Raw genomic sequence first — 22,506 nt, 5'->3', positions numbered from 1 at the left:
ACCTATAGATGCTTTTAAAAATTAGCTTCATTTGGACTCTATTGAATAGTTGTCAGCGGCAAACATACCACATTCACTGATTTTATATTAAAAGTATAGTTTTTTTTATCAAGGTTACACTGCTAACATGTATTATTATTATTATTTACAGTGCTTATATAGCGCTTATCTAAATAAACATTTACTCTAAGCGCTTTACAATGCATTTAAAAAACAATGATACAAGTACATATATATAAAATGATAAATAAACACAATTTAAAAAAAAAAAAAAAAAAAAATTATATATCTTTGTGTCAATGGCTCAATAGAATCAAAATAGAGACCGTAAAAAAAAATTATAATTTTAAAATATAGATAAATTTCAATTTAAAAAAATAAAAATAAAAATAAAAAATAAAATTAACAGAAGAGCTTCAATTTCAAGGAAATAAAAATGCAATAAAAAATAAGTCAGTATGAGAAATGACTAAAAATAAAAAGAGTAAAGGAAATAAAAATGCAATAAAAAGTAGATATGATACATTAAAATATATACTGAGATCGAATAAAAGTCTAAGTACTGTCCGATTATTAATCATGTGGATAAGCCTGTCTAAAAAGATGAGTTTTAATGTTTTTCTTAAATTCATTCACAGTTTCCGTGTTTCGCAGTTCTTTCGGTAAGTCATTCCATAAAACGGCGGCAGCTCTATCAAACCGTCTCTCTCCATATGTTTTTGTTCTTACTGGTGGTTTGACTAATAACATATTGTTTTCAGACCGAAGAGTTCTTGTTGGCTTGTAAATGTTAACTAGTTCTTGAAGGTATTCGGGTGCCTCTTTTTTCAGAGCTTTAAACACATAAAGCAACACTTTGTATTTGCAACGAAATGTTATTGGCAGCCAATGAAGTTGTTTCAAAATTGGGGTAACATGTTCGTTTTTCTTTTTCCTTGTGATTAATTTTGCGGCGGTGTTCTGTACACGCTGTAATCGTTGGATTGCATTTGCCGGAAGTCCATATAATAATGCATTTCCGTAGTCCAAGCGAGACGTCACTAAAGAGCAAACAAGTGTCTTTGCTGCATTCTCTGTAATGAATGGACGAATTCGACCGATATTTCTGATTTGGTAGAAACAAGATTTCGAGGTCGCACTAATCTGTTGGTCCATCCCCAATGTTTTGTCAAAATAAACACCAAGGTTCTTAACGCATGCTGAATCACTAACGATGTTTTTGCCAAAAGTGAGGTGACAGTCTGTGAACTCTTTTACTCGGTGTTTCGGAGAGAAAATTATCAACTCGGTTTTATCTTCGTTTAATTTCAGCTTATTTGAACACATCCAAGAGCTTATGTATGCTTATGATCAGCATAGGATTTCAGTTTTCCAATACTAGTACTTATTTTTGACATGATTTGTTGATTATGTATTTATTTTATTCATGTTGTCACATACAAATGCAATAAAATAGTAGCAGGAACTCAGGAAAACTAACAATATATGTGTTAAATGGTGAAAATTCTTAAAAATTCAGAATTTTTAATATAAAACTAATTTGTACATATGTGCCTAATAACTAGCTGTTTTAATGAAATGGCAAATTATCTCCCATGCATACAATTTATATGAATTATTTACATGAATTTCAAATAATTCCTTTACTACTGAAAGTCTGTAATATTTGTTTGTACTTAAGTTCAACTGATCTGCAAAATTACATTTTCTCTTACAATTTCTTCTTAATTTCATAATTGAGGTGTTCTCAAATAGTTATTAATTCAAAAGTGACCAATAAGTCACATAACAAACCTGCTTATCTCCCTTTTAAGATCAGCTACTTCCATTCTATGTTGTGCAGCCTGTTGTTTTAACTCTAATGACTCTGACTTCAACATTCTATTAAAATATAAATAAAACTTCAGTACTTTGTATCCTTCCTACATATATAAATGTGAAAGAGCTTTCACATTACAATAAAATATATGGTGCATCCTTCCTACATATATAAATGTGAAAGAGCTTTCACATAACAATAAAATATATGGTGCATCCTTCCTACATATATAAATGTGAAAGAGCTTTCACATTACAATAAAATATATGGTAAATTTAAAAGTTATATGAAAAATGTGCAAATTGGTCTGTATCAGAAATTGAGTTTGTCATCATGAAAAACAAATAAGATATCAGAATTATAAAAGTCTAGTTCCATCTAGGACATTGATGATTATATTCTACCTCTTTTCTCCTTGTAGTTGATCACGATTTTCTCTGACATCTCTTAATTCCCTTTCTAAACTGTTAAGAGATATAGTCTTACTCTGCATCTGAAATATAAGACATAACATGTGCATTATTCATAGTTAAATGAGTAGTAACTTATATAAATACCTTCTACTTATGATAAGGTGAAGTAAGGACAGGGATATATATATATATCTGTTTTTGTTTGGTTAATCACAGCTCCTGAGAGACATTTTTATCACAAGCTTTGTTTACTTTGCTTTAAGTTTGTCCTTAAGAGAGGGTTTTTGGTTTTGTCAGTTGCATATAGCGTTTTGGGTTTGATCGATTATATGAAGCCATTTGTGGTATGTCCATAGCATGTACAGTTTGGAGTTTTGAATGATTAAAACATTTATACAAAGTATAATTATGAACTTTATGTTTTACCTCAGATCTTAGTAAAGTGAGTTCTGACTGTGAATCAGTTCTGTCCTGCAGTCTTTGGTCAGTCTTTCTTCTATCATGTCTCCTTTCTAAAATGAGAAGAAAAATAGATATACAATTCTAATACTGTATTTTGAAGTTGTAATAATACTTTTCTGATGAAGAAGAAGATTTAAAATTACACAATAAGCCACAATTCTGATTTCATACTCTTTAAATTTTTTTTATCTGTATGAGGTACAGTTTTGTCATTTATAATTGTTTCACATTTTCAATGTCAGGGCCATTTATATGCCAGCTATATGGTATGGGGTTTTCTCATAGTTAAGGTATGGTGTTTTTCTCATTGTTGAAGGCCATATGGTTGCCTATATTTTTTTATATTCACTACATGTGAACTCTGATGGATAATTGTCTCATTGGCAATCATACTAAATCTCCTTATTTTTATGAGAAGATATAAAATTCTACCCAAAGAAAAAGTATCATTACCTTCTTTTTCTTGTTCCACAGCTATTCTAAGTTCATGTATAGAGGCAGCATCCTGACTAGCTTTAACCTTCATGGAATCTATGTCTTCTTCCATAGCCATTCTGCAAAATGTATATTTAATATTTAGAGAAAACATTGGCTATGAATATAAATGTAAAAAATGTCTTGCATCAAAGTTCAGCTTGATGTTTATCAAAGAAAAAACCAACTACTTTTTACTTTCTGAATTATCTATATTGTTTATTAGATGAAATTCAAAATATTAGCATTCAATATTTTATAATAAAGAGGAGGCCTACTGTAAATACTGGTATATTTTTCACATTTCTTATTACAACAACTACCTTTCAACCACAAGGTTTCTGTTTTCATTTTTAAAGTAGGCCAGTTCATTCCATACAGCTTTACTGTCTTCATGACGGAGGTCTTTAGGATCACTTCTTTTCTTCTTTTGTCCTTTGGATTTAGAACTGGAATGTAAAGCATTATGTCAGCAAAGGGAAATTTCTCTCAGTTAACATTTTATCATTGAAACTGCTATAAGTTTAGTTTTCTAATTCATACATGTTCTTGCAGAATTTCAAAAAAAATATATGCATCTCTACTCTCACAGAAAAAAATCGTTATTATTTTTAATTTTTGCAAATTGAGACAACCATATTCAGTTCTTCGACCTTGGCTCTTTTGATTTCAAATAGTAACAAATTCTTTCATAACTTCTGATCTAGTAAATTGAAGAAAAACATGAATTTAGGAAAAAAAATCAGTTTCCTTTTTATGATTTCAGTGATGGATACTAAAAAACAATTGAATAACTAAATCTATAAATATTCAATCCCACCACATTTTGTGTCTGTACAAAGTCAGGTTAGCTTGACCATGTGTTTTTTGTTTGTACTTTGCTTTTACATTTATTTCTACTTAGGAGTTGGATAAAGGTTGTAGCCGTGGTCAGTTATGCTGCAGATACTTTCTTGAGATTTCTGTCATACTTTTTAGATATAATCATTCAAACAATTATATCTTTCTTATTAATTTCATTTCTTTTCGAATATTCAACCACTATTACCTAAATCTATCTGCAGATTCTAGAGCTCTGAGTTGATCTTTAACTATCTTATTATCTGCCTGGACATTCTTTAGTCTTTCTAATCTCTTGGCATGAGCTGTCTTTAATTCTTCTAATTCTCTGTTCTGTGAAATATTTTGAAAAATATCATTATAATAATGGTAAACATTCCTAATAATTTTCCTTTGAAATCTGTCATTTTTGGTCAATATAAAGAGTATAATGTGGGGAAAAAATGTGTTACTAATCAATTGACTCAAATCGTTTGCAATACATGAAAAACTCTTTTACTGTATGCTGATTTTTGACACCATTTAAATGTTAAACAGATAAACTTGATGGCTGCATCATTGAACTGTCAAAGTTATTATTCCAGTTTGATATTTACAAGTCTGTATTCATGTATTGAATAGATTTCATGCCCAACAAACAAACACATGACATGAAACACTCTGGTCTAAAACCAAATACTTTGATGAGAAGATAGCAAGGATTTAAACAAATTACATTTGCAACTTTTGGGATTTTCTTTTTCATTTATCAAACATACAGTGCACAAATTTTGTTCTACTTATACTAAACGATCATAGTTAATGTATTTTTGTATCTTCCTAATACCTAATTAAGACATACCTTCAGCTTAAGCATATTTTTATAATCTTCAACCCTTCTCTCAGCTTGTATGACCTGGTATTTAGATCCCTTTGGATTCCTGACAGGTGACATTGACCTTGCCCTTGAATTTACTGTGGTGTCCTTCATTGGACTTGTTGCTATGCTACGATAGTCCTTCAAACCTCTGGATGGTGTAGAATGAGTACGTTCATGGTGATTTAGGTGACTGACATCAAACTCTATCACAGAATGATCCCTCTTCCTTTCCAATCTATCAATATATCTTTGAATAGAAAAATAAAAGTTTCATTATTATCGTCCAGAAAACTTTTAAAATCTTCAGTATTTATCAATATTTGGTAGAATAAAGGTATGAGTATTGACAATTTCAGTCTATCATCTCAATAGTGTTCTTTGTAAATAATTGTTATCTCCCTTACAATGTATTGTAAAATATTTCTGTATGGATAACCATCAATAATAACGATCATTATATTAAATAACAAGAATGTGTCCTCAGTACACGAATGCCCCACTCGCACTATTATTTTCTATGTTCAGTGGACCGTGAAATTCGGGTAAAATCTCTAATTTGGCATTAAAATTAAAAAGATCATATCATAGGGAACATGTGTACCAAGTTTGAAAACATAATGCCCCTCTACTATCGTAGGTGGGGCATAAAAATAATATTTTAATAAAAATAACTGTATAAAGATTATAATTAAAGTAAAATTTGCCTCATAAATAATGAAAAATTTGAGCTCTGTTATAAAAAGTACAATAAACAAACTAAGGAAAATTCAATGTAGAAAGTCCCGCCAGAAATGGAACCAGATGCTCCACAGGGTGCAGCTTTATACGTCCGCAGAGGTTGAACCCTGAATAGTTGGAGCAAGTATGGACACAACATTTTAGCTTGATACAGCTCTGAATTTGGATTGTGATTAAATAGTTGACACAACATAGGTTTTTGACACAGAATAAATGTGGTCTAAGAACTTAAACTTTTAAAAATTTTAACTGGACATTTACCTATTATGGTCCAATATCCAAAATCTAAATACATGGTTAGATTCAGCATATCATATCAAATAAAATCAAATAATGTTCAATTTTAGACCCTTTAGACTTCAATGAGGACCAATTTGATAACCGGGCCCAAATATTAAAAATCTAAATACATGGCTAGATTCAGCATATTGAAGAACCCCAATTATTCAATTTTTGTTGAAATCAAACAAAGTCTAATTTTGGACCAACTTGAAAACTGGGCCCATAATCAAAAATCTAAGTACATGTTTAGATTCAGCATATCAAAGAACCCCAAGAAATCAATTTTTGTTAATATCAAACTAAGTTTAATTTTGGACTCTTTGGACCTTAATGTAGACCAATTTGAAAACAGGACCAAAAATTAAGAATCTAAATACACGGTTAGATTTGGCATATCAAAGAACCCCAATTATTCATTTTTTTAAGAAATCAAACAAAGTTTAATTTTGGACCCTTTTGGCCCCTAATTCCTAAACTGTTGGGACCAAAACTTCCAAAATCAATCCAAACCTTCCTATTGTGGTCATTAACTTTGTGTTAAAATTTCATAGATTACTATTTACTTATATTAAAGTTATTGCGCAAATACCAAGAAAAATGCTTATTTGGGACCTTTTTTGGGCCCCTAATTCCTAAACTGTTGGGACCAAAACTCCCAAAATCAATCCCAACCTTCCTTTTGTGGTCATAAACCTTATGTCAAAATTTTATAGATTTCTGTTTACTTATACTAAAGTTATTGTACAAAAAAACAAGAAAAATGCTTATTTGGACCCTTTTTGGCCCCTAATTCCTAAACTGTTGGGACCAAAACTCCCAAAATAAATCTGAACCTTCCTTTTATGGTCATAAACCTTGTGTTTAAATTTCATAGATTTCTATTTACTTATACTAAAGTTATAGTGCGAAAAACAAATATCTTCAGACGACGACGACGCCAACGTCATACCAATATATGACCAGCGGTCTAATAAAAATCAAACATAACCACAAATACATTAAACTAAAGGAAAACAACTGTCATATTTCTTACTTGGCACTGGCGTTTCCTTATGAAGAAAACATCGGATTTAACTTGATTTAAAATATGTTTTACCTTTCTTTTTCATTTAATTTGTCTCTTAGTAGAGCAACTTCCCTGTCCAGACGTTTAATCTTGTATTCAAAGTCCATAAAAGGCTCATCATTATTGACCTGAAAAATAAAATATGATTTGAATAATTTCAAAATATCTATTGGTCATTTGATCAATCAAAAAAAATTGGAAATCAATCAAAGTTCCTTTGTTAAAGTAAATTTAGGTATTTTTAAGTAATTTTTTTAACTTATGCAGGATGACCTACTTGTGTAGCAAATAAATGAATTAAAAAACAAATCTAATGTTTTCTAAAATTATCATCATCAAAAGAGAAAAAAAGCAATTCAGTCAAACATGTTATAATTGTCAATATCCCAAGGGTCTAGAGCTAGGTCGAGTCATTTTCATTCTGCAGGTATTTCACAGTATAACTTGATTTATGCAATCATCATTTGTCTATCATGGCTACCTTTTCGTGTCATAAAAATGGAAATTGCATCTATGGATGATTTCTTTTACATTACTTTTTTATTCAAGGAATGACTATAATTTTTGTTGAGTCTATGAAGAAATAACATGAAAAATGTGGTTCACACTGGATAACCCACGTAGCAGGTTATTTAAAAGAGTGCAACACATTTTTGAGGTTATTTTAAATAGACCACAAAAATATTGCAGTCAATCCTTATCATTTAATTCTAAATTTCATGAAAAACATTGATGACATCAAGGTCTAATGACAAAATTAAGTATTTATAAATTATTATATGGGGAAAAAGTTGTACAGCTAGTCATAAGCCAAGCAAACTGGGGGTTAATAACAAAATAATGTTGACCCCATTAAACAGGAGCTACTGCATATACATATAAAGAAATATAAATACCAGTTTATCAGATATAAAACTTCCATCCAGAGCTGATGCTCCTCTAGAATGAAGTTTGGAGAAAGAATCCACTCTGCTTTGTAATTGAGCCACCACATCATCTTTATCCAAAAGATCCTGTAATATATGAATTGTGAAATGAGGAAAACCGAGTGAGGTTTATACAAAATTAAACATTTTAAAACCACATATATTAAAGCTTGATTCTTAGATATGCGTAAGACAATACTGTGGTTTCATTTTTATTAGTGAGATATACCAATTTTTGTGGCTTTCAAGGGTAACTGTGAATCATGAGTTTAAATGTTCAAAAATGCATAAAATTTAGTTAGGCAAGTATCAAAACTTCGGCAAAAATCAAAATCAAAGTATCTATGAAAATAATAATTTTCTGCAATCCACAAAATAAATGAATCCACAGAAACAGAAGTGGATACAAATATTAGTTTCCCAATATTTTGAAAAGGAGTGGGAGCTAAATTATGATACATTTATAACAAAGTGTGACCAGATGGATTTTCTATTAAAAAATTATTTGACATTACAATGGTGGAACTCTCATAGGGAAAAAAAAGTTTTTTTTCTTTAAAATAACACTAGCATGGAAAAAGACAGTAAAAGAAAAATACATCTGGTGTAGCCTTAAATTGTCTCATTGCATTTTTTTCAAAATAATTTCATGAAATCTTTGTCCAATTTCTTGTCCATAGGTTTTTGGGTTGGTCATCAATTTCTTTTTCTGCCATTATTTGAAATGCATTAAAAAAAACAAATAATTTAAAAAAAAAAGTTTCTATTCCAAAATTAATTTCAAATGACAATGACATGACCTTAAATATTACTGTTATAACAATATTCTTCAGATTTGACTATCCTTAAACAAGATCAAATGAATGTCTTTGTTAAAACCTAATTAAGTCTTCAATGCTACTCCATGTCACGTCTAAACAATACATGCTTTTCAAGATTAATTATCAAAATCAAGTAAAAATGACACAAAATAAGTACATATTACTTTTAAAAGAAGATCACACCAAAATAAATTGTCTGCGTTCTTGTTTTACAAGACAGAACATCACAAATATTGAATTTCAAGCTCCTATGGGACCATGATTTATTGTCCTTAACATGTTTGTCTACAAACCAACTAGTAAATCATTGGTGTTAATTTAATTGTTGTCAAATTCCCAAAACAATTTCAATCTCTGGACTAATACCTGGTGCCATCCTTGCCATTTTCATTACCTAAATTAGATTTTTATTTTTGCCAATATCCTTGTCATATTTCGTCAATTGACGATACTTGTCGAATGTTACACCTTTATATAGGTAATAAACTTGTCCATCCAAATTTAACCATAACAAGAATTGACATGTTGTGATGTTTTGCGGAAAAAAGTTGCAATGAAGAGGCAATAAGAGGACTATGCTTTGACACATATTTGCAAAGAACAACACTTACGAAATAATGAGACGATTCTGAATTTACAAACCTACAACAACCAACAAATCAAATGTTGACAGAAAAGGAAATGAAATTTGGTTGACGCGACAGCAAATGAATACTATATGAATAAGTTAATTTGTAAGTCATGGCTTAAATCACACCTTGGGGAAGGAATTATTTGTATCATTAATGATATTACTACCCACGACAATCATAACAAAACGTCATAAATACGCGAAAGGTGACAAGAATTGACGGTCTTTCTAAATTACTTTGTTACAGCTTACACTTACTGTTAACCTCCTTTTACAGACAAATTAAAATATATGTTTTTCAATTAATATCTATTTCAGCATGGCCATTAACCTAAGATTAAAGTAGGACAGAATAGTTATCATGTGACATGAAATGGATAACTTCATTATTAGTTTGCAACATTTGTAAAATTTAAGGTGGAAATGTCTTCTTCTGATCTGTATTTTTCTACATCTGGTCAGTTTAATTTAATCAACAGTTTGAAAAAACTTGTAATCCATGAAAATCAAATTTGCTCAAATGCTACAGATTTACTAGTTATAATACTTTGATTTGAAAAGGCCATTTTGATATGAACAAATCTTTAAAGACTGAGCAATAAATAAGTACTCAACTTTCCAATATTTGCACTGACATGACTGAAGTAAATTCTGTAGTGGTCAAAGACTTCCCTTACGGTCAACTAATTCTTTAAATCTATTTAAAGAATGTTTAGTAGCTGTGATTAATCTGTACACAACAAATTATTAATTCTATGACAAACTGTTATGAAAAATCTATATTTACAACAAAACATCAAAACATTATGACTTAAAATCAGTGAATATTATTTTTCATTATTTTCTTGTTTTTCACACTTTATTATTAAAGTTTGTTTAATGGATCACAGATTTTTCATTAGTTAATATTTAAACAGTTATATGGGACCTAAAAATGCCTATAAATCTTGCAATAACTATTTTCTGCATAAATATATTCTTTTTCTATCAAAATTGGAAAAAAAAGATTTAACAATTTCTTTTCTTTTCTTTACTACTCATTCTTATAATCACTGTGACAATTTGCAAGAGTTGTTTTTACCAAGTGACTTACTACACCAATACAAGTATTGAGTAGATATTCCTTAGAGAACAAAGTAACCATACTACATTGTAATATAATATAGTTAATGTAGTTGTATTGTAGTTATTACACATCTGTATCATTAATCTCCAAACAAAAATTTATAGAGGGGATATTTGTATGACTGATTGTCCAGTGCTTAACGTCCAGTGTAGAATATTAGAAGGGAAATAGAAACAAAATTTTGGATCACAGTTTTAAAAAACACTGCCTTTGATTAAATTCAATTTTCTACCACCCTGAAGGTTAAGATGTCTTTAAATTGAAAATGGAATAGAATAATAGAAAGATTGATAGAGCAATTGCCAAATCGAAAGAAACAAGAATATGTCCATAGTACTTGGAGGCATACATGCACTATCATTTTCTATGTTCAGAGGACCGTAAAATTCTGGTCAAAACTCTAATTTGACATTAAAATATAGGGAACATGTGAACTAAGTTTCAAGTTGATTGGACTTCAACTTCATCAAATACTACCTTGACCAAAAACTTTAACCTGGAGGGACAGACAGACGGTAGAACAGACTCACAGACCAAAAAACATAATACCCCTATTTGGGGAATAAAAACAGAAAAATTATTGATGACCAACCCAAATTACAGGGTTATGCGGAAAATTATTTACAATACTATATCATGAGGCTTTACAGCTCCCCTTAATATTTACAAATAGCATGTGACCTTTCTCAAATTGGACTGCATTCTTTGTTCATTTCACTGGAAATCATGGGTGAAACTTAATTAGTTTTCTGTCAATTTCAAAGTACATTTTATCCATGATACTGTGGATTCATTTATTTCCGTGGATTAAGGAAAACTTGGATGTTTGTGGATATTCAATTTCGTGGTTTTACCGAAGTCTGCATACAAGCCTATAGAAAAAAAATTTTGATTGATTTTTGGTGTTTTAACGCCACTTTTAAGTACCGCATTTAGGCTATTTCGTAGCGGCCAGTTTTTATTGGTGGAGGAAGCCGGAGTGCCCGGAGAAAACCACCCACCTTCGATAGGAAAACTGACAATCCTATAGTCAATTAAGATTGGAGTCGAGTGCACCTATATTTTTTGAACATTTAATTTCATGGTTAACCTGTATCCACGAAAGCCACTAAAATGAGTATCCAACGAATAATAATGAATCCACAGTATATATATAAACAACTCGCGCGCATTGCCTTACCTTTCTAACAGAATGTAGTTGAGCTCTCAGGTCTGCTTCTGTCCTCTTTGCCTTCTCATATCTGTCGGACAGTTCACTATACATCTGAAATATATTGTATATTCTATGTATATATTGTATATTCTATGCATATATTGTATATATTCTATGCATATATTGTATATTCTCTTCATAAATTGTACATTCTATGCATATACATTTATTGTATAGTCTATGAAAACTGACTAAGTAACCACTAAACTGACTCATATCTACTGTCTAAAAATATTTTATGAAATATTTAAAACGAGTCTCTGGTAATCTTATTCAAAAACCAAATATAAAAAGTTAGTACTATTTATACCCTTAAAATGTCGTTTGTTAATAGATTAGGATATACATTTCTCCCTCTGTTGTTGATAAACTATTATATGGTCGCTTTAGACTTACATATCTGTCTGACCCAACCTCCTGGGTTTTTGAATCAGTGTGAACGGTGAAATGTGAGACAAAGAATCAAATACCAGACTGAATGCAAGACATAAAAATCTCAGACACCCTTTGGTAAGATTTGTTTCATCATAAATTCTTTGAAAAAAAGCTTTCTCCCATATTCAACGAAGTTCTGATTTGTTTTCAAATTCCTAGGAAAAGTACACTGAAATGTCATGGGATTGTAAGACAGACTGATGTCAACCAGTATAAAACGCTTCCTTTAGAGCAGGGGAGGTGAGTAAAATAAGAACAATGATAAATAATAATATATTACTAATTTTTCATACATACATGACATAACACACCAAATATTTAAGCATTTACTGAATCACTAAATACTTACATCTTGTATAGAGACTGCTTCCATGGAGTAGGCATCTTCCTGGCTCTTTAACACTGCAAAATAAAATATTTATCAATTAATGATAATAATGACTATTATTGTTTGGCAAACTTTATGTTCCATCCCTCTGAACTTTAAACATGCAACCCTGTTATCTATTTTCAAAACCAAACCTCTGACCCTGCACTATATTTGTAAAACATGCAATCCTAGTTTTCATTTTAAATTTTAAGACTATGACTGAACTCAGTTTTGACCTATTGAGGTTGAAAACAATAACTTTTGGTGTGTGACATCAAATGTTTTCTGTAATGAAAATCAACAATACAGGAAAATGCTTATAATTTCATTCATGGCAGTTATACTTAAGGTTGGTGTTCAGGTATCAATCAACTTTTCCTCCTCCAGAAAAGGGTTATCTCACAAAAGGTCAGCCCCTAATCTTATCACAAAGTTAACTTGAACAAAATTCAAAAGTAAAATAGGACAAACATATTAATTTTTCTGCGCCAACAGACAACTTACTTTTCTGAGTATCTTGTTGTAATGATTGCAACTGTCTGATCAAGTCTGCCTGCTGGCTTGAGTGTTCTGTTAGTTGATTATGACTGCTCCATAGCTCTGACAATTCTCGTCTACAAGAAAAAACAAAAAGCATTCAATAAATTATTTTTCATTCTATCTCAGCAAGAGAATAAAATTTAAAAAAAACGTTTTTTTAGACCCACAACTGTCTTTGAAGGACTTTTAAAAGACGGAGTATTCAATACATTTCAAATAAAACATCATTCTATCATTTATATATTTTTATCAATCTTTTCGATCACATGTTAATCTAATCATGATCATAATCACAGTGAACAATCAAGAAGATATTTGTGTTGGATCAAAAAACATTTTTATATTGATTGATTGATTGATGTTTGCTTAAAATGCAGTGGCAAATATTTCATGTTAAGGATGAGAACAAATTTTAAAACAATGCATACTGCAGGTAGGTCCTATAGGGGTGTCGACGAGATGGAGGGTGGAAAATTTTTAATGCTATTAGGAAATAAAGGTAATTTGGATAAGGACTGAAATTTAGGTCTGAAACAGGCCACCTATGGATCAATCGAAGAGTTGTTAAAATAAATCTTTATCTACAGAGAGCATGGCCTTTTCTCTACTCGAAGCATCAGAATAAATGTCCCCATTCTGACTGCACATGGCAAATTAAAACATCCCACACAAGCAAAAGGACACCCCACTTTGGCTAGAGTTTTACTTCTGGTCGGATGATGATCAAGTGACATAATTTCTATTCCTGAGTCAACCTTGGGGTGTTAATATTTTTATAAACTATAGTTTTACAATCCTTACCTAACATTTTCCAGCTCATGGTTTTTGTATGTGACATCTCTGTGTGTTTTGTTCATTTGACTCTCATACTGCTGCAGTAATTTCTTTGCTTCATCAAGCTGAAAATGTATTAAAACAATGATTTTATGCTTATATTTACTCATGATCATTTTATTTTAAATGCATGTGTATCCAAAAGTTGATACAATAAATTACGATTTTCTTTTTTGTCCCTGATGTTTTAAGCCTATTTGAAATTGAAATTTTAATCTTGATACTAGTTTACTGGGTGGTTTAATGCTAGTTTCTTAGAAAGGTTGTCAGTTATATCATTGAAACAGACTATATAATCTGAGTAAGACTGTCTACCAAATGCATATACTGGTAATTTCACAACATAGCTATATAGTCCAATTAATCATACCTATATATATTATAATGTTTAACTTCAGTATCAGGTTAAAAAAAGATACATGTAATAATGCAAAATAATTAGTGAAACCATCTGAAGGTTTTCCTGGCTTAAGACTTCTTCACAGTTCAATTCAATTTGTTAATAGAATCTACAAGTGTGGACACAGACTAGTGTTGTTTGATGGGCAAATTTTGATAATGACTGTGAAGGGGGTCATTCTGACTTTTCCCTGTTTCCCTTCTCAATTTTATCTCTATAACTAAACATTCTCGTGTGTTGTCTGGTGGTTAAGAAACTACAACAAGAAATTCAAATCCTCCTAAAAATGAAGCTCTATTAGTATTACATATAATAATTACCTCAGAAATCATTCCTTCAAACTTTCTTACTTTATCAGTAACATCCCTTTCCAACAGCTGAAAAATAAATATAAAAGATAATTAAAACAATTAATAAAGAATTTTAAAATGATACTTAAACTTTGACAAAAGTAACACTAAAAAGAGTAAATCTTCATTTAAAAGGTGGTGCTATTAAAATATTTGAAAGATGTGAATATGTATAGAAGAAGCATACACTTCAATGTATTGCTATTTCAAAAAGGTGTTACATATATCTTTAAAACTTAGCCTTATTACTACTTAAAAGCCATATATATGCAAGCCAGCCATATACTAAAGAATTAGAAAGTACTTTCAATTATTAATGCTGTTGACCCTTGAAAAGAAATTCCTCGTTAGCAACTTTTATCACAGGCTAGACAATAAACAGCAACAATATAAAGAAAAATGCATGTACAGAAAAAAAATATTTCTTTTTGATGAACAAGTAAACTTCTTATTGTAGACTAAAATACATATACATGTTTCTCTAATTCTTCGTCAATTTATCCCTTTTTGCACCCATTGTATAAAAAAATTTAATCAACGTGTGGTTCGTTTGATCTCAGTTCTTCATTGGTTAAAATCTGATTATGACGTCAAATTTTCTTGCTTTCCTCTGAAATTCCTATTGTGACGGCATGAAAAAAGGTGACCATGCCTGATGACGTCACATAGAAAGAACACATCTTTTTGCAGATCATTCGAAAAGAAGGAATAAGTTTGCCTGCATAATGTTAGAAATTCGTTAGAGAAACAGATTCCACCACCAAATCTCCTGTAATACGATATTTATCCACTCTCGACAGTTAAATTTTAAATATTTAAAACACTCGGGCAAGCCTCAGGTTTTAAATTTGAAGTTTTTAACTGTCTCGAGTGGATAAATAACGTATTACACTCGATGCAGTGGTAGAATCTATATATATAACAAACCATGACTTGATTTTCTAGAGTCATCCTATTTGCTTCACTTTCTGCTCTATTTGACCTTTCACTGTCTAGTTTCTGTTTCAGCTCTTGAACCGTCTGCTCCAAATCTGTAGAAATAAGAAATGAATATGAAATTTCAATAAATTAACCATCCAAACCTGTAAGCAAATCATACATGACTTGAATACTGTTAATTCAGAAAAATATTGTGTCAATTTATTATTATGATTTTGTCATTTTACACCTAAAATGCCATTTTAATTGTGATATAGAGAAAAATCCTGTTTAATTCCTATAAGAAATTACAAAACGCTAGTTTTAATTATTGTGATTATAACCCGCATTTTTCCCAATCATAAAAACATCACAATAATTACTGAATTTACAGTATTCCTTTCAGAAAGAATTTTGACCATAAAATTGCAGTTTTCTTTTTAATGTTATCAGTGCCAAATATAACAATGGTCTGAAAGAGTATATAATGCAATCTAAAACAATTCTCAAGAGTAACAAAAATAAACCTTAGGGCTTAATACAATGTTACATCTCCTTACCCATTCGATCCCTCTCTGAATTCTCAATAGTACCTCTTCGGACATCATCTAATGTTCTTTCTCTGTTTTCAAAACTTCTTAGCTGCAAAAGGAAATGAATTTTCATGTAAAAAAGTATAACAAAAATATTGAACTCCAAAGCATATTCAACAAGGGTTTAAAAAAAAAAGAGCTCGATTCAGCAAAACTAGTGAAAAACAACTGCTATACTCAAGACTTAATTGATACACGAATTTTAAGAACTTGCATAGACTCAGATATTTAACAATTTTCAGACAGTGTACGTTTTGACCTTCAAATGTTATTTTTGTGGTTGTGTAATTCAGTTGCTTCCTTATTGAAGCATCACCTATACTTTCTATTTTTATACTAATGAACAGTTTGTTTCATTATATTTTGTGTAAAATGTAGCTGAAAAAAGCTACAGCTTGTAAGGACAAAGGATATATAAAAAAAGAAGATTTGTTATGATTGCCAATGAGACAACTCTCCACAAGAGACCAAAATGACACAGAAGGTCACTGATCATTTTAAAACAGCTTTTTAAAGGTGCATTTCTTAAAATTATGTGTTTCTGCAGTAATATGTAATGTTTACTCTATAGCTAGCTTTTCTTAAATACTTTTAATTCAAAAGTTAGCATGTTCATTTAATAATGCAAATCCTTGACCACAACCAAAAATGTGAAATCTAATAAATAATTTCAAAAATTTTACAAAGGAAAACCACAACAGAGACTGTGAATGTAAGTTTTTATCATTGTGAACCGGATCTTGTTGCATTTTTCCATTTTTCGCTGAATAATTTCTGAAATTACAGCACATAACTTAAGTCAGATCAAAGAGAATGTTTTTAAAGACCATTCCCTAACCCTTAACAGAAGTAATTTTGTTCACGATTTTCTTGATTTTTTTATTACCAAAAAACTGCTATATGCCACAGTGTAACTGTGTACCGTTTTTACTTCGCCTATAATCTATCTTAATACCAACAGACAACAGTGATACAATGTCGTGACATAAGCATGTGATTTTAACAAAAATGTGATCATGCAGAAAAATAATCTGTGGAAAAAGCAACATGCAAATAAAAACTGCTCATATAAATCATCATAAAATTTCAATTCAATTAAAGTTTTATGGAGAAGTTAAATGTTTTATCAGATAAGACTTTTTTTTTTTCATTTTGGAAAAAGCATAAGATTTATATCATATCAAAAAATCATATTTGACATTTCATAAAAAAGGAATATACATCCATACCCGTCTAGCATCTATAACCTAAATATCTTTTATCGAATAATAATAAAAAATTTAATAATGAAATGACAAAAGTAGCCTTTACAATTTCTAAATTAGATTTAAAGTCTTTTATGAGCATATCTAATTTTCTATTTGTATCCTCTACAGCCATTCCTTTCCCTTTCCCAAAAACATTTTATTTTGTTCTCTCATTGTATTTTGAGTTCCTGTTCTTTTAACTGAGTAATAATCAATAATAAATGCTTGCTTTTTTTAAGCCACCTCTATTATTATGCACCAGTATAACTGTGCAGAGTTATACCTAGGATGAGAACTATTCATCTATACATGTACCAATATTAGTGTATCTTGAAATTATTGCAATGTATATTGAAATAGTTGCTGCTAGTTTTAATTTTATGACAACATGATATAAAACAACCATTTATATTACATAATTTGTAAGCATCAATAAGTATACCAATGAGGGAGGGGGAGAAAATATTTGTACTGAATTGTATATATACATGTAAAGCTGGGACAGATAAGATAAACATTAACTGAGAACCAGTATAAAACAATAAATAAAACTTGTTTTCTGTGGAAATATGTTAGTAAGGAGATAAGAGTAATTTGTAAGTAACGACTATTTCTCAAAATAAGTATACTGTAGTTGTGTCGTTCGTTCAAATTAAGGATAATAATAACTTAGAAATTAAAATTAAAAAGAAATGAATATTTATGCACAAACATATAAAACTACATTGCAATGTTAAATATCGTGATTATGTACAAGTTTATAGTATAAAAAATCTCACCGATACGTTCGCCTGTTAGAAATACATAAAAATTACATAATAAAACAATAATTGGACAATATTATCTTTTGAATCGTCTGAAGAGACCTCAAATGGCTCTTCATAGTACTTCAGAAATCATATCAATCACAACGGTCCTCAAACAATGGTATTACCTAGCTGCAAATGAAATTTATTTTTTTGAAGTTCAAAATTATAAAACTGCAATAACATTGTTTTTAAACAAGTTTAAAGAAATAAAATCTAAAATTGGCTTTAGAAACAAAGCAACACATTTTGGTTAAGTACTGCAGATTTTATAGACTTTAAGAAAATGTCATTTCTTATCTCTTCACAGATGTTATTGCAACAGTTGAATTAAGAACACAAATCCAAACGCATACATTTTATTCACTGATTTCCATTTATTAATGGGTTTATTCTGATTTCATAACTGTGTTGCATCATGGGAAATCCTTAGTCTAAACTCGTTTTATTTTATTTGACAAATATTAATGGTCAACTGCAAAAGGGATAACAACTGCACAACATTATGATGGACATTTTTAACCCATATATATACAGACAAATAGATTTATTTTGTATAGAGCAAATATGAATAAAAGGAGATAGAAGCAGGGTAAACATCGATGAAAAAGCATACTAGAAATAATCAGAGGGCAACACAGTCTTTTCAATAGATAGGTGACCTTTACAATACATCCATTCAAAATGGTCCGATAAAAGTCTGATAAAATTAGGGAATAAATTCACTCATTCTTTTTTTTTAAATCTTAATTGAGATCTCAACCCTCTTACAGTTAAACCTGACTTGCCATAACATCTTAATGACTTTGAAGGATATCTTAAGTAGAACCAGATCCAAAAAAGACAAGTTTTAAAAAGAATAAAGTTCACACTTTAAGTAAATGTCCACTATTCATATCTTTTAAAAGTATGAATAAATAAAATCCCTATTATACAATTTATAACACAGGACATAAAAAGACATGTGATAAAATTTTACAGATTCTCAAGCATTGATATGATTCATAAATTCATAATCAATCGAATGACACCATAAATAAGAAAAGTCATCACACACAAGAATAAATTCACCGTAATCAAGAAATGATAAAATGTCATGTATTACAAAGTCAATATTTCCCGTCGCAATAGGATGACAACAATATTCTAAACTGATCATAATACAAATTTGATCTTCTCCGAGCCTTAAATCAAGTACTGTTTGTCATGTGCAATGATGCCTCCCTAATTAAGTTTTGTCTTTTTCTAATTCTCTTCTCATCAGTCTTGGGCAAAAAATTGTCACAATAATTTCTCCTCCAATTACATTACATTACATCTAAATGACCATCGTCTGGTTTCTTGTTTCTTTTTCATTTCTCAAAATTCAAAACTTACGACGCCATTGACAGAAACCTCTGACCTGAAAAGCCATACTTTATTGACACTGATCAATTTGATGACTTTTATATCTGAGAATTACCACATAATTTTGTCCTAGACTTTACGTCAAGATCTACAACTTATTCTATGAAAACAGCTTAAAATAACAAATGTTTTTTTTTTTAACTGGAATTCAATGAAAATTGTTTTTCCTGCTTGATTTCATTACTTTTACATTTAGTTGACAACTGCATGTAAACTTGTGAACATTTCAACACATTCCTTCAAATCTTGTGTTTTTATGTCCCTATAACAAACATTTGGTGACTAGAGCAGAAAACCTTTGACTTGCAGTGGTTTTTTCTAAATTGCATACTGTACCACAATCTTAAAAAAAAAAGGAAGATGCTAAGGACACATTAAAAAACATTTTATGTTGAAGTCAGACATGTATTAAAGAAAATAAACAAATGAAAGATAAACAAGTCCTCAAAACTTAAACAGAGAATTCCAATGACTGAGCAACTTGAACAACACTCAAAACTGGGTTTATCTCAGATGCTCTAGAAGAATGGTCAGTTTCTCCTTCAGAACAGTACCTGATCTATAATGATTAAAAAGCAACTTTAAATACTTTATTTTGAATTCTTGTTTTTTTTTTCATGTCTCTTACATTTCTCTGCAGGTGACAGTTAACAATTACCATCTCATTCAACGTATCAGAGCTGTTTGTTTATACTATTGAATTATTCAAACTAAGTATTTGTTCAAAAAAGTGTATTGTATTTGGAATGACTTTGATCACAGACAAAATTGATGTAAGAAACAAATGTGCTTCAAAATATGCCTTGTTTCATCAGTAGCTTGTATGTTTATCTAGCTGTATGTCTTACAATAACATCATTATTACAAACAAAATAACGAAAATTTACCCAACAAATTGAATTGACAAAGTTTAATTAAATTCAACAAAAAATATATATCATCCAAAAAAAAACATAATAAAAACAATTTACCTTCTTATGCCATCCCCATAATATTAGCTAAAAAACAATTTCAAAATTTGATTAAAAAAGGTCTGACGACAGTTTTTGAATCTCATGGGATGCCGTCAGTGACGTTCTAAAACAAACACAGCATCAAACTGTTTAACGGTTTGTCAAACGGTAATCAGCCGTTATCCAAGTTGTCACAACTTCATCCTCATAACAAAATTACAGAAAAAATATGTCACTTTTTTCGTGACACTTTCTTCAACCTTTTGAAACCTTTCGGCATATGTTATTTACTAGTAATCTTGGTCTCACGGAATGTTGTCATATTTGGAATGACAGCGTCGACACTTGATCTTCAATGGTCTGATAGAATTTCAGATGACAGTGGAAAAGATTATTGGACACTTAATTACCATACCAACTTCAAAATGTCAGCCGTTCAAATGTCTATTGCAGAAATTGACAATTATCTTATGGTCGATTATTTATAAAGTGCAAAAAATATGATACTATTAATTCCTTCATGAAAAATACATTGACAGTGTTCTTAAAATCATACTTGATTGTTCTTTATCAATAATGAATGGTACCAGTTAACAGTCTGCACCAAAAACTTTTTCAACTACTAGTCCAAAGACCAATATTCTGACATTTTTCTTATTGGGCCAAACAAAGTTTTGCATAAACTTACTAGTCTGAATGAAATTTTACTATTCTGGGGCATCGGACTAGTGGCTAACCGTGCAGACTACATGCAAGTCAGTATTGAACTGCTTTCTCAACAAAATCTTTTGATTTATTTTTTTAGACTTTTTTAGGAATCATAAACCTAAGAGAAGGATACTAGGCGAAATCCTTTGAAAGGGATTTCACAAGTATGTGACATTTTCATAATTTATTAATCATGTTTCTACATGAAAAAAAAAGTGATGAAAAAATCATTGTGTCCCATGTTACACTTACTACCATTAAATTTCCAATTTTTAGAGAACTACGAAAATCTGGGTCAAGACTCAAAATCCTAATATGGCATATATTTTTAAAAGTTCACATGTTCAGGGTACTACCAGAAAGTTCAAGTTGATGTGATGAAACTTCAATTTAATTCAAATGTCAAAATTTCCCAGGACTCTAGAAAAATGTCAAAGAATCCCACTGTAAACATGACCTTTGATTAACCTTGAAAACCATGAGCAAAAACCAAGTCACCAAATACATAGACTGGTTCCTTTTTCACCTTTTCTTAAATTTAGCTCAATGGACATAAATGTACTCTGAAGTAACAGAGATACCTGCCTACACAAAATCTTCCATCATTTGTAAATTGATATATCTCCGTCTACTTAACATGTCGCCAGTTTAATTCCTTGTAACGACATTTAAAATTTGATTTAATGTATTATGTAAAGCTAACTAGTTACTTTTCTTATTTGGTAATTTTACGTAATAGAAATTTCCCTATGAAACTTGATTGACAGAAATGACAATTGTTTTAAGTTAATCTTAAAATGATAGAGTTAAGTAGAACATCTTAAATAAAACGGTTCATTTTCATGTCATTCTTCAGTTTCATTAGCGGTAAGATCTACTGAATTTACATATTTATTTGAAAGAATGCTTTTCGTAGGCCCATATAAACGGTCGAGTGAAATGTTTATCTCCAGTAAAGAAACAATTCAATTGTATTTTATTTGTCACAAGTGTACACTTTACTGATGAAATAAAATGTGACAGCGGAAAAATAACAGAACATTGCTTCGACAAGAAGCAAAAGTCTATTAACTTGATTCGTCACCAGAGATTCGACTATTGCATGTTTGTCTTTCCTCTATTTAATGTCCTCTGTGGGACATTATATAGATTTTTACGACTCACTTTCAAATCAACAAGACCGAAGCTAAAGTAAGGATAAGCTTTCAATGCTTGATCATTTTGTCAAAGTTTTATGACTCAGTTAGGAACGTTTGGCTTTTTAGAATTTAGCAC

At 30.2% G+C, this 22,506-nt stretch overlaps 1 protein-coding gene across 5 annotated transcripts in view; it reads right to left on the bottom strand.

The window, feature by feature from the left end:
- The window catches only part of LOC139520148 (centlein-like), a 59,514-nt gene that overhangs the window by 18,439 nt on the left and 18,569 nt on the right, over positions 1-22,506 (bottom strand). For 2 of the 5 annotated variants that reach the window (XM_071312614.1, XM_071312616.1), the window contains exons 7-23: positions 20,542-20,568; positions 16,078-16,159; positions 15,527-15,630; positions 14,570-14,626; positions 13,817-13,914; positions 12,980-13,089; positions 12,455-12,507; positions 11,638-11,721; positions 7,850-7,966; positions 6,984-7,081; positions 4,850-5,114; positions 4,217-4,341; positions 3,492-3,617; positions 3,148-3,248; positions 2,659-2,744; positions 2,224-2,312; positions 1,795-1,881 (exon numbers count right to left, since the gene is read on the bottom strand). In XM_071312614.1, the coding sequence (XP_071168715.1) occupies positions 1,795-1,881; positions 2,224-2,312; positions 2,659-2,744; positions 3,148-3,248; positions 3,492-3,617; positions 4,217-4,341; positions 4,850-5,114; positions 6,984-7,081; positions 7,850-7,966; positions 11,638-11,721; positions 12,455-12,507; positions 12,980-13,089; positions 13,817-13,914; positions 14,570-14,626; positions 15,527-15,630; positions 16,078-16,159; positions 20,542-20,568 (1,709 nt within the window). Of the gene's footprint in view, positions 1-1,794; positions 1,882-2,223; positions 2,313-2,658; positions 2,745-3,147; positions 3,249-3,491; positions 3,618-4,216; positions 4,342-4,849; positions 5,115-6,983; positions 7,082-7,849; positions 7,967-11,637; positions 11,722-12,454; positions 12,508-12,979; positions 13,090-13,816; positions 13,915-14,569; positions 14,627-15,526; positions 15,631-16,077; positions 16,160-18,136; positions 18,149-20,541; positions 20,569-22,506 lie in introns of all 5 variants that reach the window. The other 3 variants (XM_071312618.1, XM_071312617.1, XM_071312615.1) reach the window with 2 other exon arrangements.

Source organism: Mytilus edulis, chromosome 4 (genome assembly GCF_963676685.1).
Source record: "Mytilus edulis chromosome 4, xbMytEdul2.2, whole genome shotgun sequence".
NCBI classification, from domain to species: domain Eukaryota; kingdom Metazoa; phylum Mollusca; class Bivalvia; order Mytilida; family Mytilidae; genus Mytilus; species Mytilus edulis.
Note: the sequence above shows the minus strand (reverse complement) of the source record. Positions and strands in the feature narration are given on the sequence as shown.